Here is a 26,498-nt window from a genome sequence, read left to right on the forward strand (position 1 = left end):
GGACTAGAAAATGACATTAAAACCAGAAGCAGAGGGCATTTTGCATTGTTTGGTGTTGCTTTATTAATTGTCCCACAGCCTCAAATCCTCTAGTGTGTCTTCACCGCACATAACCAAGAAATGTTAAGTCTTATTCTCCTGATAGTTAATAATCACCCATTTGTCAGCATCTAGAATCACCTAGGAGACAAGAACGCTTTGAGGGAGATTCTAGATTGGTTTGGTTAAGGTGAGACAACCCAAATGTAGGTGGCTCCATTCTCTGGGCTGGGCTCCTGAACTGAATGGGTGGGACAGAGAAAGTTGCACCAGTCTCTCTCTCTCTCTCTCTCTCTCTCTCTCTCTCTCTCTCTCTCTCTCTCTCTCTCTCCCCCCCCCCTCTTTACCTCTGCTTCCTGACAATGGGTGTGGTCAGACCAGCTCCCTCAAATTCCTGTTGCCCTGACTTCCCTGCCCTGTAATTGTGAGCCAAAGTAAGCCCTTCCTTAAGTAATTTCCATCTGGGATTTTTGTCACAGTAATGGGCAAAGTGACTAACTCCTTCCCATAGGAATGGCGTGAGGCTTGATGGTAGAGCTCTTGCTTGGCATACACTAGGCCCTGGGATTTGATTCTCAGCATTACAAGCAAATTTCAAAGTAATAAACATTACTGAGGGACAGTTTGCTTGCAAACACTAGGCTAATTCTTCCATTCTCCCTAGACGTAATTCCTTCTGGACTGAATTATATCTTTCCAAAACACCATCCACAACCTGATTACATTTAGCACTAAGGCCTATAAAGAGGTAATTAAGATGGAATGAAGTCATAAGGGTGGAGCTCTAATCCAAGAGGATTAGTGTTCGTATAGGAAGAGCTACCACAGATGATTTGTCTCCGCCCCCAGGCAGGAAACAAACAAACAGCAACAGAAACACCTTGTGCAGCCAGGGAAGGACACCACCGCCATGACTTAGGGAAAAGGCTTCACAAGCAACTATCCCTTTCATTGGCTCCCCTCAGGTTGCCAGCCTGCAGCTGAGGACAATGTATGTTTAGACCACACATTCCCCGCAATTCTGTTCTGGCAACAAAAAACGACAAGTCCATACTCTTACCGGGAAGATGCCAGTCTGTCTGTCTGGCATTTTAAGAAATCCAGAAAGGGACTGGACGCTCAACAGTTATTTTCCTTTCCCTTTCTTGTTTTCCTTTCAGTTCTCTTCAGACAAACTATGAGGTTTGGGTAGAACGCAGAATACGTAGGTGATCCTGGGTAATTAACATGCTCCAGTACAAAGCAGATCGATTATTCAAATTACATCCCATTTCTCCACTCTGAAGTTTTGGCAGGAACATTTCAGCTGTTAGCTGCTTGGAGCTGTCCGGGCCTGCCTTTGTCAAATGAAACATGCTTTTTAAAATAAACGACTTGTATCCATCAGAGAATGGTGTCTGTTTTTTATAAGTAAATGAAGATTTGTGATACAGAATCTGCAGCTAGGCTTCAGATCACTTGATCTCAACGTCCTATGGGCACACTTACCTCTGGATGCAGGCATGCGGACACTGTCAAATCTGAGTCCTCAATCAAAGATCACAGGCCATTGACTTAAGAAGACTAATTACTAAGTCCATTTAAGCCTATTAAGAGGTCTCTGTCTTTGAGACCTCTGCCCATTAGACCTCTTGGCTGTAGCATTTCAGTAGATCAGCATGATATCTTTCTTTCTAACCTTTTATTTTTCTCTGATTTCTGTCTTTATTTCTTTTGTTGAATATTTTCTTAATTTGCATTTTAAATGTTATCCCCTTTCCTGGTTTCCCTACCAGAATCCCCCTATCCCAACCTTCCTCCCCTGCCTCTATGAGGGTGCTCACCAATCCACCCACCCACTCACTCCCACCTACCCACCCTGGCATTCACCAGCACTGGGGCATCAAGCTTCCACAGGATCAAGAACTTCTCTTCCCATTGATGCTGGATAAGGCCATCCTCTGCTACATATGCAACTGGAGCCATGGGTTACTTCATGTGTACTCTTTGGTTGCTGGTTTAGTCCCTGGGAGCTCTGGGGGAATCTAGTTGGTTGATAATGCTCTTCCTATGAGGTTGCAAACCTCTTCAGCTCCTCCAGTCCTTTCTATAACTCCTCCATTAGGGAATCTTCTCAGTTCAATGGTTGGCTGTGAGTATACACCTCTGTATTTGTCAAGCTCTGGAAGAGCCTCTCAGGAGACAGCTTTATCAGGCTCCTGTCAGCAATCACTTCTTGGCATCAGCAATAGTGTCTGGGTTTGGTGTCTGTATATGTGATGGATTCCCCAGGTTGGGCAGTCTCTGGATGGTCTTTTCTTCAGTTCCTGCTCCACACTTTGTCTTCATATTTCCTCCTGTGAGTATTTTGTTCCCACTTCTAAGAAGGACTGAAGCATCTACACTTTGGTCTTCCTTCTTCTTGAGCTTGTATCTTGGGTATTCCAAGCTTTTGGGCTAATATCTACTTATTAGTGAGTGAATACCCTGTATGTTCTTTTGTGACTGTGTTACCTCACTCAGGATGACAGCTTCTAGTTCCATCCATTTGCCTAAGAAGTGTTTTTAACCTCTCTCCAGCCCTTCATACAGTTTTTAAATTGTGTTTCCAAGCCTAGTGATTTTTTTTCTTTTCCCAACACATTGACTGCTAACCCCACATAATGTAATTTCTATTGTATACCTTGCATAATTCATATTTATACATCCATTTTGGTTTTTCTCATGCTCTGAATTTCTCCTTGACATGTTTATAGACTTCCCTCTTAGTTTTTGAATGTATAAAATTCAGCATAAATTACTATTTTAATGTCTTATTTAGCCAAATAGTCCTGTGTCGTTTCTGGTCTGTTTAAATTGATCCCCTTGACCTCCACCCACTTAAAACAGTTACATTTTCTTGTTTTCAAAGTCTGGTGATTTTTTCGCAATTAGATAAGAATGTAAAGACAGCCCTATTAATTCTATATTTCTATAAATATTACTGAGCTGTGTTCTAGTCTTTAGTTAAATTTCATGAAGATAGTCTGATCTTTTTAAAGTTTGCTTTTCAGTTTTTATGCTTGACCAAAAAGGCTTTAAAGACTTTGTATTAAACCATCTTCTGTTTCTGTTGTGGTTTCTACATTCATGGATTTAACCAACCACAGACGGAAAAAAAAAGTTTTTCCTATGTCTGTGTTGAACAACTTGTCAATTTCTTAAGTAGCACTGTATAACATCTATTTATATCACATCTGTATTGAACTGAGTATTACAAATGATGTATAGACGATCGATTTTAAAGTATTCAGGACGCTGGGAGATTAAAGCACACGCCTTCAATCCCAGCCTGTTCTGCAAAGGAAGTTGGTTCTATGGCAGCAATGGATACACGCAGTGAGATCCTGCCTTGAAAACAAAAACAAGCAAGCTCCCTTCCCCCACCAAGAGAAAATAAGTTTATACAAGAATAGAGCATAGGTTGTGTGTAAATACAATGACTATTTAAAGACCTAAAGTATCCACGGATTTGGGGTATCAGCAATTTGTGACAGAAGGCATCTCTTGCTGATTGAAGATGAAGCTACAGGTGTAGCTTCTTACACAAAGCAAAACCAAGCATCAAATGCAAACCAAACCAAAACCACAGCGTCTGTCCTTCTTTTTCTGCACAGGAAACCTTTCCCCTGGACCACACAGTCCGCTAGCTACCAGTGAGGAAGCCTAGAGAGAAGCTTTTTTTCCTAGAGCAGCTGAGCTGGTAACTGAGACAGCATCATGGGGGTGGGGGGAGGGGAAGTTCAGAGAGAGGAGCTCAACCAGGGAAATCCCGACAAGAAGGGGACCAGACTCCAAAGGAAGGGGCGTCTTGTGTTGAAGACGAAGCCAGGGCTCCCTGAAAGGTGGTAGAAGGTTCGGCGAAGGAGCACCAAAAAGACCGTGAGCCGGAACCGCACCGGCGCACGGAACCCGGGCAAGTTTACTGACGAGTCCACTCAGCAGGAGTAGGTAACTCCCCGCGTAGCTTAAAGTGGGGGCGTCGGGCCTGAACACAGGGGGGCGGTGCCGGCGCAAGGAGCCAATCACGGCCCACTCTGCCACGTGACAAGCCGTAACCAATGGGAGGTGGATGTGAAGGCAGCGGGGAAATTCAAACGTGTTTCCGGAGAGGGGTTGGGGTGCTGGTGTTTGCTCTGCAGCTTGGCCTCCCGAGGTGGGTACAGCTGAGCGGGCTTGGCAGGGAGGCTGCAGCCGGCGGGAGGCCGCTGGGTGGCGAGGGCGGCGGCGAGCAGGCGCGGGGGCCCTCGGCCAGGCGGGAGGGCACGGCCTGTGAGCCCGGGGCTGGTGTGCGTGTTGGGGGAGCAGGGCCCAGATGCGGGTGTGCCCTGCTGGCCGGAACTGGCTGTGCAACTCTCGGGACCTGCCCCCCGTGGTGGCTGCAAGCTGGGAGGAGGTGGGGAACCTCTTGCTGCCCTCCTTTCGGCCCATTTTTATTGTAACACTCCACGGTGGCTGTGACTGAGTTCCTGCGTTGTGGAGAATCGCAGACCAGAGTGACAGAGAGAAAGCCTGCGGCCAGTTGACCAGTAACAAACACACTCATGCAGATGACCGGAGCATGTGCGCAAGTACCGTGACAGTACCTTGATCCTTGCATTGGAATGATAAAAGCACAAATCCCGGTTTTGTCTGGGGCATACTGCTGAAAGTCAGTTATCGGTAGAAGGATGCATAATGCTCCCAACGTCAATATTTACTCTGGCAGCGTAGGCGACCATAGGACAACTTACTCTCATTACCAGATAACATTTTTTAATGTGGGCAGAATCTTTGCACACTGTAACCTCAGCGTTATTTTATACTGGGAAGAATAGATGTGTTTGGAACGTTAAACTTTTCTGGTAACATTACAAGCTTTGTCCTTTTAGGCTTTGTCGATCTAGTTTGATTTTTGGTGCGCCACTAGCAATTATATTTAGACATGTTTACCAAACTAATGTTCTATCGTCTTCATTCTGAAGACGAGTTACAATTTAGAGATGGAGGCTGAAGAGTTAATTGGCAGAAATTTGACGATCGATTCCATCATGAACAAAGTGAGAGATATTAAAAATAAGATAAATGAAGACCTTACTGATGAGCTAAACTCGATTAAAGTCTGTGTTGATCCCACAGGTGAGTTTTTTCCTTTCTTAAAAAACAAACAGAAAACTTTGAGAGCCTCTAAGGTAAAGGTGAGGAGTGTTAACCACCTTGTGTTGCCTAATGCAGTTTTTATTTTCCTTAGCAATTGATGGTTATCCATTAGACTGTACTTCATACTTTAACTTCTTTTGTTGGGAAACATTGCAGACATTTTTTTTTCTTTTTTTTGCCAGAGACAGACTTACAGACATGTCTAACTTGGGAATCTGAGGCAGAAAGATCTTAAGTCTGTGGCCAGTGTGGGGAACACATTAAGACTCTGTTTCAAAACAACAAAAAGGAATTGTCATTCATTGGTGTGCTTGCAGGGAGTTCTCTTTTTGTTACTGCAGGCTAGCTTTGTTATTTTTTGTTACTGGCTAGCTTTGTTGGCTACTTTGCCTGCTATTCACACACACACACATACACTTTTTTGTTTGTTTGTTTATTTGTTTTGTTTTGACTGTTTCTTTTTGTTATGAACCAAGGAAAGCTCACCAATCTTACTGAAGTTATTTTATTTATTTATGCATTTTATTTTACGTGTGAATGTTTTACTTGCATGTATATGTATGTACCTCTTTCATGCTTGGTGCCCCTGGAACTGGAGTTATGGATGGTTGCGAGCCATCATGTAGGTGTTGAGAATGGAACCTGGGTCCTCTGCAAGAGCAAAAAGTATTCTTAACTGCTGAGCCACCTAACACCAAAGTATCTTCCTATTAGTCTTGTAGCTGCACTCCTTCTTCCTGTCTTATCCTCTTCTAGCTAGAGATCTCTATTAGTCCCAAATAGGTGTTCACTTTTACCTCTTCTGGTCTTTGTAAATGTCTCTCTTCATGGTCTTCCCTGATAAACTTGTTACAGACTGAAATGGGGGTGTGTCTCCCATCTTTTCCTGTATTCGCTTCGTGCATTTGTGTGTTATTGATCTGTTCTCCACTAGAATGTCATTTCCAAGAGGTCCGTATCCAGTCCTGTGATATTGCTGGTAAATGTTCAATTTGTATACCTATTTTATATACCTGTATTCCTGGTGGTTGCTAAAAAATTTCCTCAGGTAAAGAGGTATTACAGGTGGGAAGAACTTTGTTCACTAGGGGGCCTGGTTCCCAGAGGCTTGAGAAATTGATCCCCAAATCACAAATGGCAAAAATTTTTTTTTAGGTATTTCACAAACTAACTTGTTAGGAAAATTAGTAGACATGAAAAATTAAACCAGTCAGTGGTGCTGGTGCACAACATTGGTCCTAACACTTGGAAGTGGAGGCAGGCATGTTTCAAGCCAACCTGATCTCCAGAGTGAGTTCTAGGATAGTACGGGCTGCACAGAGAAACCATGTCTTGAAAAACAAGAACAACAAAATCAACCAAACAAAACTGAAAAAATTACTATTTTAGTATTCAACCAGATTAAATTTAGAGTAAACAATCGAACGTCAGGAATGAGCTATTCTGCTAGAAAGCAGGAAAGGTAATTTTGTTTGCAAATGGAGTAATAGCTTCTTCAGAAAATTATAATTTTAAATACTTATCTAATAAAATAATTAATAAACTAATAAAAGACATCCTAAGTAGGAGGCTGGCATTCAAATTTCATTCTTTAAAAAATGGATTTATTTAGTCAGTATTAAATAAGTGCATTACCCTGTGGAAATTGTGTTTGCAGGACTTAGCCCACTGCTGTGCATACTAGGCAAACCAGACATGGTTGTCAAGGTAGAGAGTTAGAGGTTCAAGATCAAGATCAATACAAGCTTAGCTAAGTATTGAGTTGAAGGCCACCTGGGGCTACTTGACCCTGTTATAAAATGAAACAAAATCATCTGAAGTTTATTTTTTTTTCTGTTGTGGTTTTGTTTTGTTTTGAGACAGGGTCTCTCTATGTTGCCCCAACTGTTCTGGAACTGCTATGTAGACCAGGTCGATTTCAAACTCACGGAGATCCACCTGCCTCTGTCTCCCAGTGCTGGGACTAAAGGTGTGCAATACCATGCCTAGCTTGAAGTTTATTCTTTTTTTGCTATGTGTGATGGAATTTCATAGCAAGAAATCTGACATCTACAAGAAGCCCTGTAGGTTCTGAAGACATGGATTGGTGAGACCAGGAAATTAGCAAGGTATTTAAGAGAAATGTAGGTAACTTGGAAAAAGAAAAGGCCATATTTATTTTGTACCTTTGTATTTCTTTGATTGTATTTTAAGTATTTTTGAGGTATATGGAACTAATGTTGGACATTATTATTACTATTACCCAGTGAAAGTTCTGTCCAGCCAGAAACATAAAATTTAGGAAATGCTAATGAATTAGATTATTGATGGAGAATTTCCAGTGTGAACTCTTAGTCAAAAACAGTGAGATAAGACCTGGAAAGATGGCTCGCCAGTTAAGAGAACTGGAAGAAGACCCAAGTTCACTTTCTAGCACCCATATTGTAGTTGACAACTTTCTGTCTTTATGTTTATGGTTTCATAGTTCAGACAATCCTAAAAAGGTATCTCAACGCCTGGCTTCCAGGACCGTCAGGCATATACACAGTGCATAGACAGACATGTAAGCAAAATACCTTTATGCATAAAATAATAAAATAAATTATGAACACATAATTAAGATAATATTACAAGGTACCTGATGTACGTTGACATTAATGTACATGCCTAACTATCATTGTAAGGAAAATGCCTTTTTTGTTGTTGTCTATTTCTCAATTGTGTTTTTTTTTTCCTCTCCTTATTCATATAACTCAGAAACTGTTAACCAAATTATGATGGTTGAGAACACCCCAGAGAACTGGTTGAATTTCTTGCTGAAACTAGAGAAAAATAGCCCACCTCTAAATGATGCTGCTTTAAATAAGCTGATTGGTCGCTATAGCCAAGCAATTGAAGCACTTCCTCCAGATAAATATGGCCAGAATGAGAGCTTTGCTCGCATCCAAGTGAGACTCGCTGAACTGAAAGCGTAAGTGTTGGCATTGAAACTCCATGTAACCAACTCTATCTGTGCTGTATTACAGGGGACAAGGTAAAACTGATTCATTGTCTAAAGTAGTACTTCTGTTTTTAATGTAAGTTCCTTTCTGTGGACATAGATCCCTTAGAGATAGTCTACATCTTTAAAACGAGAGGTTATCAAGTGTGTTTGTTATAAAATCTTTGATTGTGTAAGTTTGAGTCTCACCTTTTGTTGCAGGATCCAGGAGCCTGACGACGCTCATGACTACTTTCAGATGGCCCGAGAGAACTGCAAGAAGTTTGCTTTCGTGCACGTATCTTTTGCACAGTTTGAGCTGTCTCAAGGTAATCTGGAAACATCACGTTTACATTTTAAGTGAAAGCACATTCTACTGTAACATTAATGTTGGATCATAGATTTGAAGTGAAATATTAAAGCAGAAATCCTTGTTTTGATGAGATGAGAGCATGAGACGGGAGTGTTCCATAGTGTAAGTTCAGAGCATTCGCTGCACTGCTGTCTCACACTCATAGAGAATGTTCTGTGGGAGTAAGTACAAACATCGAATTTGTGTCCTTCACTTAGGATACGTCTGAAGGAATGTTTTTGTGCATTGAGTATTTGTAGAATAAAGGATGAGACATTTTAGGTGGCACTTAGACAGTCTTGTCTAGGCAGTGCCTTCATGACACTGTGTGTGTTAAAATAATGCTGTAACATTGAGCTGCTGATTTGAATACACCACTGCAAGGGCATTCCATCTTGCTTATGTGATTTGCCATAGTTTGCCTTTTGAGTTAGGGCCAGGACATCTTTTCCCTGGCTAGCCCACTTCCCACCCCCATCCCCTTTTCTGGGATCTTTGGCTAAACCTTCAGCATATCCTCTGGCCAAGTCTTTTATTCCTCTGCTTTTTTGTGCTGGTATTCTGATTTCATGTACCAACCAGCTGAGCATTACCACAGCTAGCAGCATCCCTTTGATAGTACCTAAAGTAAGGTTTGTGCAATGCAGGCCGCTCTCCAGGATTTAGGCAGGGAAAATATTGTACAGCGAAGTCATGGTTTGAGAATTCTGAGTTTACCTATGGGATTCCTAAGTCCTAGTAATTTAAATATGCAGTCAGCTGTGTACATGTAAAGGCATACATTTCCCTCCTGGAAAAATTGATTCTTTTTTGCTTCTTAATGGCAGATCTGGTCAGGCCTTTTAAGACCCTATGGCCTTTCAGTGGTAACTGTAATTCTTAGATCTTAGAACAAGTAAATGGAGCTGACTATAAAAACGCCTAAGTCACTGAAGTTTGTCAGTAGCCACCATATCACAATTGTTTTGAACAGGGTGGATGGATAGACTGCTAGAAGATACTGCAGCTTCTTGAGGCCTGTGCACTGACTGCTGTGTGCATGTAGAAAGGGAAGTCCAGACTTTATATCAGAGTCTCTAATGGACTTTTGACCTGAGTTAAAGTTTTTCTTGTGGGCATATATTGGGTGTTAAGCATATCTTTGGTACCTCAGTTCTTTCTACCTTCCCTTTCCCTCTTTAATCACCTTGGTTTTAGACAATAGACAATTTCACCTCTACTGCACGTGCTCCCAGTGTGTGTGTGTGTGTGTGTGTGTGTATTGTGGTACTATAAAATATAGGACCATAACAGGGGAAAAAACCCATTTATCTAATGTTGGCTTATTTAGCTTAATATGATTGTCTCTTGTTGTATCTGTGTTCCTGCAAAGAACTTTATAGCTGAAAATAATTTCATAGAGTGTATAGACCACATTTTTGTCATCCATTTTTTTCTGTTAGATATCTATATTGGCTTCATAGCTTAGCTCTTGTAAATAATAGTTTCTTCTTTTATGTGTATGAGTATTTTGCCTGCATATATGTACTTAAACCATGTACATACCTGGCACCCACATTGGTCAGAAGCAGGGATTGAGCCCTGGAGTTGGTAAATATTTGTGAGCTGCCACGTGGGTTCTGTGAACCAAACCCTGCTCCTCTACAGGAGCAGCGAGTGCTCATAAACACTGAGCCATGTCTCCAGGTCTGTGTATAGTGCTGCAGTAAACACTGCTGTGAAGCATCTCTGTGATGCACTGAATCGCTGTTGTTTGAGGAGAGGCGGAGGTGGGTCATCTCTTTGATCTGTTTCTAGTGTTTTGAGAAATCTTGGTACTGATTTCCACAGAGGTTGGACTAATTTATATTTTCATTAGTGATGCCTAAGAATTTTCTTTTGTCCACATTTGCACCAGCCTTTATTGTTTGTTTCTCATATTTGCCTTTTTAGTGACTTCCATTCTGACTGGAGTAAGATGGATTCTTGATGTAGTTTCATTTGCATTTTTCTTTCCATAGTGAAGTTAAACATTTTTCATGAATTTGTTGGCCACTTGTATTTATCCTTTATTACTGTCTTTTTGTTATTTATTGACTCGGTTGTTTTCTTGTTTCTTAGTTGTTAAGTTCTCTGTATTTTAGATATTAGGCCTCTATTATATGCATAACTGGCAAAGAATACCCATGTTCTCTACTTGATTAACTATTTCCTTTGTTGTATGGATGCTTTCTAATGTCACTTGCCAGTTTGGGTCTCATTTTCTAATCAAGTCAGGCTCTGTTCAGAGGGTCTTTTCCTATGGTTAGGTCTTAAAGTGTCTTTCCTATGTGATATTCTTTATTATAACCTAAGTGCCATATAGCATTGTAGCCCATGAATTCAATCACTGTTGATAACACCTTGTGTGCTATATGATGTGCACATTGAACTATTAGAGATCAAGTTTGTATTTGAAAGGAAATTTGATAACGTCTGTTTGAATAAACTTGTTTGGTTATTTTGTATTTTGGCAGTGGTATAGACTAGTTTAACAGCAGATGTTAGCCCTCTACTTTTTTCTTTCTTTCTTTCTTTCTTTCTTTCTTTCTTTCTTTCTTTTTCTTTCTTTCTTTCTTTTTTAAATAAATCCTTTTGCTAGAAGAGTTTTTAGCAAATTTTCAGTCTTGATGACTAAATGTTACTATGAATAGTTATGTTATAACAAATACTCACTTTAATATGTACAGTACTCACGATGCTTCTAATTGCTGCAGTGTGTTCTCTAGACTTCTAAATGGTTTTCAGTGATGAACAGGAATTGGCGTAGATGAGGTAACTGTATGTGTGATAAGTGAGAAGTTATTTGCTTATGCAATAATGTGAGTAAGTCTCATCTTTCTACGTGGTCCTAATCAATAAATAAGCTGGGATAGTGGCCAGAGGGTGCTGCATCACATAACAGTTATATTTCCTCTCCTAGGCAATGTAAAAAAAAGTGAACAGCTTCTTCATAAAGCTGTAGAGAGTGGGGCAGTGCCGCTGCAGATGCTGGAGATGGCCATCCATAACTTACACCTCCAGAAAAAGCAGCTGCTTTCAGAAGAGGACAAAAAGAGCTTATCAGGTGGTCATCAAAGTGTGCCGTGTTTTGCTGGTGTGGTAAAATTCAGATTCAGGATACTTGAAAGAAAAAAAATATTTACGTAAAATGCTTAAAACCTAAAGTTAAGTTATAGGTGTAAAGGAGGTAAGTTGTTCAGAAACAAAGATCTTTGCTGCTTTAACCTTGGGTGGGTAACTCCTTAAGAATGTCCTGGTGAACGTAAAGAGGTAGCCTTGTGCTCTTAGTGAAGGACATACTTTTACCCTGGGGACAAAGGTATATGTGTGGAGAGGGTTTAAAGGGACAGTTGCAGAGAAATGTATTGATGTCATTGTCATGCTTCCATATCCTGTGTGAAGGCTCTTACCTACGTTGTCTTTTAAAATATTCCTATTTATAAGTTACTGTTTTTGTGGATTTAATCATAGTTGTGAAATTCTTACAGTGTCTTCAGTACTAACTGCCCAAGAACCATTCTCCAGTTCACTTGGGAATATACAGAACAGGAACATGAGCTGTGATTCCAGAGCACAGGCTGCTGCAGCCAGGGTTTTATACGGGTAAGAAAATGCATTCAACTCTACGTGGTTATCTTCGGTATTTTCACACTAGTATAACAACATTTAGCAGTAAAATGAGGATACGTTATTAATAATGTTCTCTGAAAAATATCACAGCTATTTTCTTTCTATTCAGAGAGAACATGCCTCCGCAAGATGCAGAAGTAAGTCATCGAAATCCCTTAAAGCAAACTCATAAAACCAAACGGGTGAGTTGTTTTGAGTCTACTTTGATGGTGGTAGTGAATTCTTTACGTGTCCCAGTTTTTTACTTAATCTTCCAAATCATTTCTAGTCATGCCCCTTTGGAAGAGTCCCAGTTAATCTTCTAAATAGCCCAGATTACTATGTGAAGACAGATGGTTCAGCTGTGCCTCAGTTTACAAAAAGGTATGTTTGAGTCGGGGTTTTAAAATTCATTTGCATATAAAGATTGTTGTCAGAATATCTTCCTTTTTTACTCAGTAATAGTAATAGGATTAATTAATTATTTTAGGGCCGTATCTATGCAGGTCTTCTGCCATTGACATTCATCCATGTCCATCTCTTTATTGTTTTTATATTTGAGACGGATTTCGCTCATTTTCCTAGGCTGGCCTTAAACTCTGTACCCCAGCCATAATCTGTCCTCCTGCAAGTATGGGTGTTTGTTCAGCGTGCTTGGCATAATTAAATCTTTCTTTGGTATTGAAGTTACTGGGTTTCGTTTTGGTTTATTTTTGTTCTTTGAGATGTGTTCTTCCAAAATGTCTGGTAGTCCTCTTGCTTCTGTCTCTGATGCTGGATCTGCTGATGTGCACCACCATGCCCGCCTAAAGTGAATCTCTGAATGTCGTCAGGGACACATTGAACAGAAGGAGACTACTTCAGTTCCCTCATTAAAGTATTGATTGAAGGAACTATTAAATGAGGAGATACATTGCAAAATTACAAGTGAACATGTGTAGATGCTACGGAGAGTGGAACTTGTGTCACTGAGCATTTATTAATAGTAGGATGTCCGTGCAGTGCTTACCATAGTGTGAGAGAATCATTACAGCAGGAATGATAGGTGCTGGCTAGCTGATCTTGCTCTTGCCTTCCCGCTTGCACTCTCTCCCCATATCCTTCCCTCCTCTCTTTATGTGCTCATAGCCAGCCTCTACTTCTGTGTCTCTCTACTACCCTCTCAACTCTCCTCACCATGCTCTGAATAAACTATTCTATACTTTTTAAAAAGGGTGCTGGCTAGCTATTGGTGGGAATGATGATGGACTCATACATTGTTTCAGAGCTCCGGGCTTCAAGAAGTGGGATAGAGGCCGGGAGCATAGCTCTGGTAGAATACATAATAACGTGTGATGTGCTGGGCTCAATCCCTAAGCATATATATACATATATATATATGGATAAGTTAATTGGCTGCTGAGTGAGTGGGGCAGTCTGAGCAGGGTGGCTGAACCAGGAAAATTTTTTAGATCAAAGGGTTGCTGAGATCACCCTGGCCATATAGTAGGCAGTGTGTCTGTCTGTTTGTCTGTTTTATATATATTATGTTTATATATGATATATATGTGTGTGTGTTTGTAGATAGACAGATAAAATAAATGGGCTCAGTACCAAAGTATTCTTATCCAATATATTCCCCTACTCTCAATTTGAGTGTCTGTTCCCAAATAAGAAATAGAAATGTGCTTGATATGGTTGTATGTGCTATTAAATTGAGAAACAAACTATTTAGTTGGTGCCCTCAGTAATTGAAGTCCTATTCTATTTAGGTTTCAGATAAATATTGATGGTTAAAAGGATATTTGCATTTAAGTTACATATTTCTGTTACCTTGGACCTTCATTTTAAATACTTAGATAAAGCAAAAGAGATTTTTCTCCCACTCTTAAAATGTGTTGTTTTAAGTGCTCCCATCTCTCAAGGTTCTTGATGCTTTTAATGACGACCGTATGCTGGACTGTAGAGGTCCATGTGACAGTTCATTGCATGTTCTTATCCTTCGTCTCTGTGCAGCCTGAACTCGTTTTATCTGCATACTTTTCCTTTCCCACATTCTTATCTTCGCTCCAACTGTAACTTGTTAGGCAATGAAGACACTGGCAGGCAGCTATCTCTTCATCAGTTTGTCATTGCTCAGCACCTTATTTTTAAGCATAGTCACCTTTGCGTTACAATCTCACTTTTAAAGAGATGCTTCCAATTCAAAGTGTATATGTACTAGTTATGTGTATTAAAAGGCAGTTTTAAAACGAAGAATGAAACAATTTCATGTTAACTGTTAAAATCTTTTTGTCTCATGAGTAATAGAAAGGTGTCTGGATCAGAATACCGAGAATCGATTATGCCTGCATCCAAATCAAGTGGAAATGATTCCTATGAATTGAGAGGTTTAAAGGTATTACATTTTTAAATGTATGTGAAGCAAAGGTTCTTGGTCTGGAACTCATAGAGCTTTCTTTCGGGAAAGAATCTAGTGTTTATCTGTCTCCAAAGTGTTGGTGAGGCCACAAGAACTCTGAGACCACTGCTGAGAGGTGGCACAGAACTCCTGTGCTGTTTCTCAAAGATTAAGGTCTTAGCGCAAGTATTAGAAGAACATGAGGAACATTGATTAGGCCTGTGTTTACATGGATCAGTAGGCTTGGGTCTGAGACTCAGCATGGGAGCTATTTCCCAGGCTTTGTTTACTGACCCGGTTTTGACCAAGGATCTTTAAGCCCGGGGCATGTATTGGTGCCGAGGTGGGAACATAAGTATTAAAGTTCATCTGCTGTGCCCCCACCTTTGTCAGCTTTACACAGGAAGTGACTAGTTCCAGATGCAGCAAGTCGTAGGGACTCTAATATTCTTGGTATACTTTGTTTAAATCCCTGGTATCGTAGTGTGAATTTTCAACATTACAGGCTTTTGTGCTTTAAAATAATATTTTTCTCTACTTTTAGGGAATAGTACTTAATTGTATCAAAAATTCTACTCTCAATTTATAATAACTACTACCTTGAGGTTACATAAATGCCAGCTTTAACAAATGCTATTATTTTGGTAATATACTACAATCGGGACAGGATTTGGTTCTGTGGTAGATCACATAACTATCATAGGAGAGGCTCTGAGTTCAATTCCTAGCACTGCAAAATCCATAAGCATATACTAACTAAAAAATAGAATCATGTAAATAAGATACTTACATTTTATCATCAGGTTTTAGTCTGTGTTGGATCCAAATTTTCTAACACTTTCTTTTTTGAGTGAAGTATAGTGTAGCAATTAATTTGTCCACTTAAAGCAAATTTGTCAAGTTAATGGTTATGACCTTCTGGGAGTTTGTGAGCCTATAAAATGAGATAGTTTGCAAGCAGTCTTTTCACATAGATAAAACTTGTGTTGTATTGAACAATTAAGACCAGTTAGTACTACTGCTATTTATAGAACATTATCTTATTGGAAATCTTGCTGTGCTTTCTGTGTAGCCCATTCAAGCTAGCCATTTGAAAGACTCTCTGGTGTCCAGTGAAAAGAGCTCTGAACTTATGTCTGATTTAGTAACCTTGAAGAACAAAACAGATTCAAGTCTAACAAAATTAGAAGGTAAGTGCTCATGTAGTCAACCTGATTAAACTCACTGGGCTGCTGACAGGGAAAAAAAAAGAAAGTCAGAGGGAGACTTGGAAAAAAAAGGGGCTTCTGTGGGGGGTCAATAAGAGAAGATAACTGTGGCATGGAAATGACTGAAACTCATTCTGTATGTTTGAAACGCAAAGAGTAACACACACACACACACACACACACACACATGCACACGCACACATACACCAGGGAGATGATTCGGTGGGTAAAGCACTTGCTGTATATGCATGAGGGCCCCAGTTCAGATCTCCAAAACCCACATAAAGCTGAACTTGGACTTGGTAGTCAGGTCTGTAACCCCACACTCCTGTGGTAAGATGGCAGGGACAGGAGAGTCCCCCAAAGCTCACAGGCCATCACTTCTGATGCACACAGCACGTAATAAGAGGCTGTCTCGAACAAAATGGAAGCAAGAACTGGTTGCTGAGGTTTTTCTCTGACTTCTATGTGCTCACACACACAAATGTGCACATATATCATACACAATCCACATAGCTTAAGACAACAGATAATGACCTAATTGTGATGTAAAATTTTGTCGGCCTTTATTTTCCACTTTAACTTTTTTACAGAATGCATGAAAAGTATAGGCGAGGAAGCCATTTTCTTAAAGGGCATATAAAAAGAAGAGGGACAATATATGGAACTGGGTTATTTTTCTTAGTTGGTTTGACAGTAATTTTTGCCACAGTCCACTCATTTTTATTTTAAATCAAACTTCGGCTTTTCACTATATAGGTACTATAAATGTTCTAGGGACCCAATAATTTTAGCAACAGGGTTCCAAAATTGAAAGTCATTTATGGGATGTACATAAAATAGATAACACCTAATGTGGGATAAAATGTAAAGATTGTTAGGTGAGATGCAAGCAAAATGCTCTGAGAATTTAGGAGAGGGAAAAGCTTAGGAATCTCATTTAGATTAGGGAAACTATGGAAAAATATTTGAAAGAGAAGAAATTTGAAAACCCATTAGCATTTAAGTGGGGACTCATAGTAGAAGCCCTCAGCTGGAGGGAATGGCTTAGGCTAAAGAGTAACTGAGAAGCAGGCTGTTCTGAGGCTGGAAGGCCGTGATGTGCCTACACCTCATGGTTTGAGACCTTCAAAGGAAGCAGCTGCTCTCCGGGCAGGGCTGGGGTTTATCAGGGACTTTGAGTGTGTGCCAATGCTCTCCTGAGGACAGACTCTGAAGCCAGGTAAGGCCAGCTCTGATGTTTGCCTGGTGCTTTCATGATTTTAATCCTGGATACCCAGTGCCAAGGAAAACTTCTGTGCCAACTGGTGTTTCATTCACAGAATGGTGTTTTATTCTTTGCCTTGATACTGACTGGGAACAGATTCTAATCTTGGTATTCTTGGGAAATGTATTTCATGTTTTCTTGTCATTTTTTTTATACCATTAGGAAAAGTCACCTTTATCAAATATGCCTGTTAATAGTATTCATTTGATAGCTAATTTGATGAAATAGAATTCTAAATTTCTGTGCATTCTGACCTCCTAGCCTTTGCCTTTATACTTTCTGTTATTTTAAACTAGGTTTATGGGAGTATCCTAAATATTTATAGACTGGGGAATTTTATCATCTTTAGGTTCAATTTTTCTTGAGCTTGATATGAACATAAGTAGATATGATAAGATAAAATATTAAGATTCTGAATTTCCATAAAAATAGCAGGTTCTATGTATTAGTTTTCATTCTTTGGAAACCTGAAGTTTGATTGAGAAGCAGTTGAGCCTATAAAGACATCTGAGACAAATTTTCATTTTCAGCCTTCCAGCCCACTAGCTTGGCATATGTTCAGTAATATACTACATCAAGAAGCCTGTTCTCTAGAGCTCCTGGGTATGTGTGGTAAATTTAGTTGAGGATAACTGACAGTTTTTGGTGTTGCAGGGGGTGCCCTTTACTGTACAGAATTTTTGTACATGATGTACAATTTTTTAAATTGAACTCAGGACCTCTGGAAAAGCAGTCAGTGCTCTTAACCACTGAGCCATCTCTCCAGCCCTGTTTATAGGCTTTTAAGACAGGCAGTTATAAGTTAGTGTAGAATAAAATCTGTATCTTAAAATGGAGGTCTAAGAAAAGTGGTAAGTTAGCTTTTCTTAATTAGTTTGAGTTTATAATTTCCACACTTAAAATTTTTTAATTTACTTATTAAAAAACAGAAGTACATAAGTCTAGAATGGTCTCTGGTGAAACTTTTAAAACTATTTAGGGAGGTTAGTGCCTTGCCATTTGTAAGCCTGACTCCTTCCTTCCATCACTTTAGTAACTTCTGTTATTTTCAGAGTAAAAATAAAGCATAGTTCATACCACATTCCTATTGCTTAATCTTGCTTGTTTATTTGAGGCTTATTTTGTTTTGAGGTGGGGTCTTACTGTACTGCCCACGCTGGTTTCAGATTCCCTGGTTCAAGCGATCCTTTCCTACCTCTGAGGCTACAGGTCAATGCCACCACACCTGTTCTTAATTATTATCATCAAATATTAATTTTTAATGATAACAAAATTTTAGAAACTAAAGTGCGTCAAGAACCAGAGATTCCAGAAAGAAGGCACAAGCAGTGGCAGTCAGCCAGAAAGCCAGAGTGTGTGGTCCAGAACTCTGCTGCCTTTGGACACCAGTGGCACGTTCCAGATGTAACCCCAAAGGCTGATAAAGAGGTGGTGTTCTGTTCACTTAAATTACATTACTGTCTTTACTAACTTGTGTCTCAGGTTTGATGGGTATGTTGGGTATTTCATATTGAAGTGCTAAGGCAATGAGAGGCCCTATTTAGTGAGATAGTTTATTTACAAGATTTCTTTATTTTTTCCCCAGAATACTGTGATAAGTAGTAGCACCTGTAGGATGCTAAGAGCACATGTCAGGATAAATTTTGTTTTCATCAGTACTAATAGAGTGTAGGTTTTTTGTTTGGTTGTTTTTTGAATGTGTGTGGGTATGTGCAGGTGCCTGTGGAGGCCAGAGGAATTGGACTTCCTAGAGTACAGTTACAAGTGGTTGAGAACTGCCCAGTATGGGTGACAGTCATGGAACCCAGAGTAATATAATTTTCTAACCCTTGAGCTCTTTCTCTAGTCCTACAATAGATTTATAGTTCAGAGAACTGAATACATATATTCATGAAAATAATGTGGAAATGAGTATTATTCAAAGTAGAATGTATATAACTGTGGCAAAAGTATTATCTATATTATGTGATACATATATATACATCTATATAATGAAGTATTACTAATAAATCATTGAAATGCTGATATACACTCTAACCTAAATGAAGCTTAAAAATTGCTAAGTATAAGAACTGTACACAGGAGGCCATGGTTCTGTGACCTAATGTGAGATGTTCCAAATAGGCAAAATCATAGAAATGGAAATTATGTTCATAGTTGGTGGGACATTTTATAAAAATTTAACACTGATACAAGGAAGATGCTGGGTCTTGTTTTGTTAAATACATTGTATGTCTTCCTGATGATACAACCAGTTTGAGTAGAGTCTGTTAGTATTAAGTTTGGAATAAAAGAACAGTACTAAAATTTAACTAAAAGTTGGGCTGGGGAAGATAGCTTAGTAAAGTATTGTATAAGCCTGAGGCCCTGAGTTAGAGAATGAGCATCAGTGGGAAAGGCCGGGGTAGTGGCAACTTCCTCACCAGCACCATGGAGTTGGGGACTGGCAGGTCTGGAGCGCTCACTGGTCTGCCAGCCCAACCTAGCATTGTCTGTGATCCTCAGGTCCAACGTAGAGACTTGCTTAAAACACAGTACCCTAAGTTGACCTCTGTGACACCTGTATGCACATATGCAAACACACTATTGTAGTCTGCTTTTGTGGTGGTTTAAATATGCTTGGTCAATGGGAAATTCTATTAGGAGGTGTGGCCTGGTTGGAGTGGGTGTGGTTTTATTGGAGGAAGAGTGTCACTGTGAGGGTGGGCTTTGAGATTCCATGCTCAAGCTCCACCCAGTGTGGAAGAGACCTTCCCCTGGCTTCCTGCAGAAGGGAATCTCCTTCTTGCGGTTTTCAAATCAAGATGTAGAGCTCTTGACTCCTCCAGCACCAAGTCTGCCTGCAGGATGCCATACTTCCCACCATGATGATAATGGACTCAGCCTCTGAAACTTTATGAGCCATGGTGTCATCAGTGCAATGGAAAGTCAAACTAAGACAGCTTTGCTTTTTCTATTTTTATTATTCAGAGGTTATATTTGTTAAACTGCTAAATGTCTAGTTCTTTAACTAATGGAATTTTAAATTTTCTTTTAGCAGAAATCTACCACTGTTGAGCAACTTGCCTTTTCTGTTTCCAAGCAGTCACCACCCATATCAGTTCCTAAATGGATTGATCCAAAGTCTGTTTGTGAGACACCTAGTAGCAGTTCCTTGGATGATTACATGAAATGGTAATTACTTTTTGCACTGAGCTCAGAATGCATGGTGATAAATAGAAATAAGACAAGCTTTCAGACCAAACTGTATTGGGTTGATTCTGCTCTCTTATTTAGAGACTTGGAAAATACGTTTTTTGTTTTTTTTTTTTTCCTCAGCATCAGTTTTTGGCATCTGTAAAATCCAAAGGGAAAAGCAAATTACAATTACATATATATTGTCTTGATGTATAACTAACTATTCTGTTCTTAAGGACTGTTGTAAAAGTACTCTTTGTCATATTATAGTCTTACAGCTTGGAAATCCAAGTGTGCAGTCTGTGACCATGTATGCTTCTTTGACTTAGAAATACTTTAAAGGAAATTAGCATTCTTAGAATGGAGCAGGATAGATAGATATTTCCATGTATGAAGTAGTAATTGCAATGGGATGACCTCTGAATGAGATCAAATGTATAATTCACATAGTTTGGAAAGTATTCAGACATACAGGACCAAGGACAGGAACGAGAGGTGTGTGAAGAAATTGGGTGATCAGTGCTGATAAAAAGGAAACATAAAAGATATTGCAAAAGAAATGAGTGACACTTCAAAGAAAAGAATATATAATAACCTTTAGCCATTGGCTATATGGCTATATTTTGAATGTTTTAAGGGAAATATAACTCCAGTGCCTTTGGCTTTCTATTTTCAGAATGTCATTTTTTTTATCCTAATTAGAACTATCTTATTTATAACCAGAATCTTATCAATTTAATGCAATGCTATCATTTCATCATCTTATTACATGTGGTTATTTGAAAGAATGATTGCTAGCTAAATTAATAATACATTTCTTAAGATATTTATGTGCCTGTTCCACATGCTCACTTATATATGCAGATGCAGATGCCTGAGGCTGGAAGGGTCTGCAACTAGACAGACTCTCATAGACTCTGGAGCTAGACTTGGCAGCTAGCAAGCCTTAGCAGTGCTTGTGCCTCTGACCCCAGCAGGTTACAGGTCTGCACATGGCCGTGCCAACGTTTTACATGGGGTCAGGGATTCTGACTCCGGTCTTGATGCTTGCACAATAGGTGCTCTTACCCACTGAGCCATCTTTCTAGCCCCAGATTAGTTACTGTTAGTATTTTTTAAGGTTTCTGTTATTGTTGTTTGCCAACTACTGCTACCAATATTGAAGATACATTAGCAATCAAAGGAAGCAAAGTATGAATGTGTGCTGAACACACACAAACGGGAAGACCAAACTCATCTGCTGTCATAATTGGCTCTTAAGTTATTTCTCACAGACTACCATAGAACAATGTTTAAAAACAATTCTAAAAATCTATGGTCAGTTATAAGCTGAACATTGTTATAAAATTCTCCTTGCTTCATATTTTTAATTCCATCTTATTTTATTAACAAGGATTTCTTGTTAGGAGATAAAAAATTTGATTTTGCAACAATTTTCCCCAAATTAACTACCTGATTATGATATAAGTCAAACATGTAAATATCAGCTCTTAAGAAAATCAAATATGGGAAGTTTAGGTTTATGTGATCTTTTTACAGTGCATGAAGGCTTAAATTTTTTTCCCTTTCAATTTTTAAATATGTTATATTAAAGAAAATAAAAATCTTTTCTAGTTTTAAGACTCCAGTTATAAAGAATGATTTTCCACCTACCTGCCCATCCTCGACACCTTTCAGCCAGCTTGCCCGCCTCCAGCCGCAGCCGCAGCAGCAGCAGCAGCAAGGGCTCAGCACTCCTCTTCAAAACTTACAGGTTCGATGTGTGTGGTTTGGGGTGGTATATTTAAGGTGCAGTCAGTTTCATAGATTTGCTCTCACAGTATCAGGTCTTCAGAACCTTCCCTTAGGAAACGTTTCTGACATTTTGATAAGGGTGTGTCTCCCATACGCTCTCAGTGGGTGGGCTCAAGAATTCCGTTTAAATGTTCAATAAACCTCCTCTCATAGAGGAGCTTACTTTTTACTTGTGAGCAGCTTCATTTCCTTTGTTAGTATGTAATTCGTTTGGAAAAGTGAATTTTCTGTATAGTCGGAATAGCAATATGAGATACTTAAAATGTATTATAATTGTTATAAATTAACAAAGATTTTGATGACATATGACTTACCATTTGACAAAAACCGAGGTACCAACTCACTGAAATTATTGCATAGTACTCTTGAGCACAGTGTGAACATGGGTCTAATGGGCCAACCTCATGGACGTGATTCTTGACCTTACTCTTCACCAGCTGTGTGATCTTTGGCACGTTACAAGAACTCTTTGTACCCATTTCATCATGCTTAAAATGGAGAAATAACACTACCTCCTATTAGAATCATTGTGAAGGCTATGTTAATTATATGTGTAACTTAAATCGAAGCGTGGCCTGACACTTAAACGTTGATAAATGTTAACTGCTGTTGTTATTTAAGTGAAATAGCCAAAAGGGTGATCAGTCTGTTAAGACAGCTGATAAAAATAATTGACAGAAAGTGGAAGAGTAATTGCATTCCTGGGAGGGAGGAACTGGGGAGTTGTTACTGGGAATGGTAAAGCGTTTCAGGATTTGGTGATTACAAAACACTCTGAAGATGGAGAGTGATGGTGTGTCCATAGTGACCAGTGTACCTAATACACGGAGCTGGACTTAAAAATGGTCAAAAAGGGAAAATTTGGGTTATATATCTCTTGCCATTATATAAAAGGATGAACTAAAGCTTCCCTGACAATAGCTCATATAATACCTGCTATGGAAAGATATGACAGTAGACACTGGAAATTATATAAGAAGTTACAAAGTGAAAGGAAAAAGCCTGGCATGGTGGCACACAGCCCTCAGGAAACAGAGGCAGGAGGATTTCTGTGAGTTTGAGGTCAGCTTGGTTTTCATAGTGGGTTTCAGGGCATCTAGAATTAAATAGAAAGATCCTTTCTCCAAAGGGAGAGAGTAATGTTGACTCAAGATGTGTTCATTGCCCTTTTACTGCTATTGGTGCTGTTCTGGTTAAAATCTAGAAGGCAGTACAAAAGTGACTGGAAAGGGCTCCAGAGGAGGCCATCCCGGGAGGGACTGCAAAGGAAGTCAGGTGTGGCCTAGAGCTGGGGAAGGGAAGCTGTGCTCAGGGTTTCACTGGGTTTCGGAAGTCCTGTGGGGACAGAGAAGCAGAGTAAAATGACCTAATTAGTTAGTAGTTTGGAAGATCCCGGTGAGCAGGTGGAGAGGGAGTGAGGAGTTTCTTGGAGGGAACTAATGTCACACTGGTTTTGAAGTAGAATTCGCTGGTGTTAGTGTGTTCTGAAAAGGATCCACAGCAGGGTATGGATGTCAAAGGGATTACTCCCTAAGAAATGCTGTTTAAGGAGGAATAAAGAGAACACATGAGAGATAACTCTGACTTAACTCCCAAGAATAAGGACATTAGAATCCATCTGTCTGCTTCTATAGAAGATTACATGAAAAATTCTGTCATTTTGGATTTAAAACATGACTCAGTTAAAGTGAAGTTTATTCAGATTTTCATTGATTGAATTTGGCTACCTGGCTAATCAAAACCTCTTCATTTTAGCTTTACTGTCTGAAAATAAGGCCTTTTATTTTAAAGTCTTTATAAACACAGGCAAGACCACCCAGTTATAAGAAGGAAGGCAAGTACAACCGATACTCACCAGTTGATAGATTACTGGGGACAATTCACTCAGGGCAGAAGAGAGGGACAGGCACTGATATGTGTGTTGTCTAATTGACCAGAGCTCACTATGCCTTGGTCACAAAGAAAGATGAAATGGGTAACTCATGAGCTTGTCTATTGAATGGTAAGTGACATTCTTACATTTTCTACTCAGATTGAGTTAAATCAGTTAAACAGGAGACCTTTTAGAAGTTTGTCTCTGAATTGAGTTAACATTTTTTCTTATTTTGGATTTTTTTTTTTCAGGAGTCCTTTGTAGCCTAGCTAGGCAAAATTGGGAGCATTTCACTACACCTAATGCAAACTAGTTTGTTAGACGTGGTCTTTAAACTTATATTTACGATCTAAATTGTTTAGATTTCAGGATCCTCACCAGTGAATGAATGCATTTCAGTTAACGGAAGAATCTATTCCATATTAAAACAGATAGGCAGTGGAGGTTCAAGTAAGGTAAGTATCAAATGACTAAATAACCTTTCTTTTGAAGTATGGGGGTTCTTTTGTCTTCTAGAAGCCTGTGCTGTGCTGGACCCAGAAAGCTGCCTTATGTCCTCCTGTCCTTCCCCTAGAGTGACTTACCTTCTTTAGACCAACTCCTGGACCTCAGCATCATGCCTTTCCTCATGTGTCTCTCTGTGTCGTGTAGACATTGGTTTGCAGTGCCCAGTAACCACTGTTATCACAAGGAGACTGAAGAAGTGTCTTCTGGTGTGCTTAGGGGCCATTCAGTAAGAATCTTCCATAGTGACTTTGTTTTATTCAAGGTTTTCCATTTTAAAAATGCTCTAGTAACATAAACTTCTGGAATTAAATTATTTTCTAAATTTATTGAGTGATTATTTTTAAATGTATTTTTTTTTCTTTAGTGTGCATGATGTTAGATATTAGATAGCATTATGGCCTTCCATTTCCATCCTTTTCCCTACAGCTTTCATTTTTCTTTATAACTGAATAAAATCATGTTATAGATAGATACTTTTCATTATCCATTCATCTATTGAGGAACATTTAGACTGGATTCATTTCTTGTTGTTGTGAATAGATTGGTAATAACTGTGGCTGTCCAAGTGTCTGTGTTGTAGGATGAGTCCTTCGGTTATTTACCTGCGATGATATAGCTGGGCCGTATTGAGAAACCTCCATTCTGACTTTCATAATGGCTGTACCAGTTTACAGCAGCAGTGAATGGGGGGTTCATCTTTCACCACATCCTTACCAGCAGTTGTCCAACATTTTGATAATATCTATTGTGACTGGGTTGAAGCAATATCTCAAAGTAGTTTATATATTTCCTGGGGCTTTGATCACATCTAAAAATAGCCTTAGGCCATTTGTGTTCCTTTGTAATTTTTCTTTATTTTCTTATTTTACACATAATGAGCTTTTGCCTACTAGAAGAGGGTGTTAGAGCCTCTGAAGCTATAGTTACAGACAGTTGTTAACCACCATGTGGGTGCTAGGAATCTAATGAGTCCTTGGGAAGAGCAGTGTTCTGTGCTGGTCCTCAAGTCCTGTTTCTTCTTTTGAGAACTATTTCTGTTTGTCAGTTAGATGTTTTATCTTATTTTATTTTGCATTTCTTTGTAGTTCTAAGAGTCCCCTTTTTGAAGTATAGGTAGCTAAAATTTTCCTCCCATTCTAAATGGTTATCTCTTTATAGTTTCTTTTGATCTTCGAGGACCTTTTAATTTCATATAGTCTCACTTGTTGATTCATGGGGCTATTTCCTATGCTTTGGCTTAGAAAGTGCTTGCCTATACCTCTATCTTGAAGTATATTCCCTTCTTTCCTCTAGCAAATTCAATGTTTTAGGTTTTAAATTAAGGTCTTTGTTCCACTCTGAATTGACTTTTGTACAGGATGAAAGAAAGACTCGCCAGTGCTGTCTGTTAAGTGAGTTGTCCTTTCTTTGAGCTGCATGCTTTTGAGATCTTTGTCAAATACTAGATGGCACTGGTTTTGTTGGTTTGTTTCTAGGTCTTCTGTTCCTTTGGTCTGTTTGTTTTTATGTCAGTACCTGGTTGTCAGTATCATTATGTCCTTGTAGTCAATTTGCCTACAGTTTGACTAATGCAAACTCAAATATTGTAATACCTGCAAACGTGTTATTTTTTTCCTTAGGATTGCTTTGCTGTTTTATTCAAATTCCCAAGGGTTTGTTTGTTTATTTGTTTTTTTGTCTTGTTTTCCTAGTACTGTGAAGAATGTCCATGGGATTTTGATAGATACCTTAAATCTGTAAATTAATTTTGGTGGTATGGCCATTTTTATGACAGTAACCCTGACTGTGACATGTTGGGAAGCATTCTCTGTACCTCTTCTATTTAGAATATATCTACTTTCTCCAGCTTTGGGACATTTTCTGCTATAATTTTATTTGTCCATTTTCCAATTTATTATAGATTTTTTTTCTACTCTATGAATTTTTGGGTTTGGCTTCAGAATTTTTGGGAATATTGCCTGTGCATTAAATGTATTTTCTCTATGTGCATCTGGTCTATTATGCTCTTAGTGTTGCCTTCTATCCCTTACATCTGTTCTCCTGCCTAATCTTGCTTAGTGATGGTGTTTTTGGTGTACTTTTTGATTTCACTGACTGCTCACTCCCAGCATTTGTCTGGCTCCTTGTAGTGTGTCAGTTCACATACACTCACTGC

The 26,498-nt window shown here is 39.2% G+C and overlaps 1 protein-coding gene across 2 annotated transcripts in view; it reads left to right on the forward strand.

The window, feature by feature from the left end:
- Positions 1-5,039: 5,039 nt before the first annotated feature.
- The window catches only part of TTK (TTK protein kinase), a gene marked incomplete at both ends in the record, with an annotated part of 34,592 nt that continues 13,133 nt past the window's right edge, over positions 5,040-26,498 (forward strand). For both annotated transcript variants that reach the window (XM_080934416.1, XM_080934417.1), the window contains 13 exons: positions 5,040-5,175; positions 7,933-8,146; positions 8,378-8,484; positions 11,449-11,592; positions 12,017-12,131; positions 12,268-12,340; positions 12,427-12,521; positions 14,427-14,514; positions 15,590-15,707; positions 18,272-18,420; positions 20,078-20,166; positions 21,784-21,922; positions 24,199-24,291. In XM_080934416.1, coding sequence (XP_080790542.1) covers positions 5,040-5,175; positions 7,933-8,146; positions 8,378-8,484; positions 11,449-11,592; positions 12,017-12,131; positions 12,268-12,340; positions 12,427-12,521; positions 14,427-14,514; positions 15,590-15,707; positions 18,272-18,420; positions 20,078-20,166; positions 21,784-21,922; positions 24,199-24,291 — 1,560 coding nt within the window. The remainder of the gene's footprint in view (positions 5,176-7,932; positions 8,147-8,377; positions 8,485-11,448; positions 11,593-12,016; positions 12,132-12,267; positions 12,341-12,426; positions 12,522-14,426; positions 14,515-15,589; positions 15,708-18,271; positions 18,421-20,077; positions 20,167-21,783; positions 21,923-24,198; positions 24,292-26,498) is intronic.

Source organism: Micromys minutus, assembly GCF_963924665.1.
Source record: "Micromys minutus genome assembly, chromosome: 21".
Lineage (NCBI taxonomy): Eukaryota > Metazoa > Chordata > Mammalia > Rodentia > Muridae > Micromys > Micromys minutus.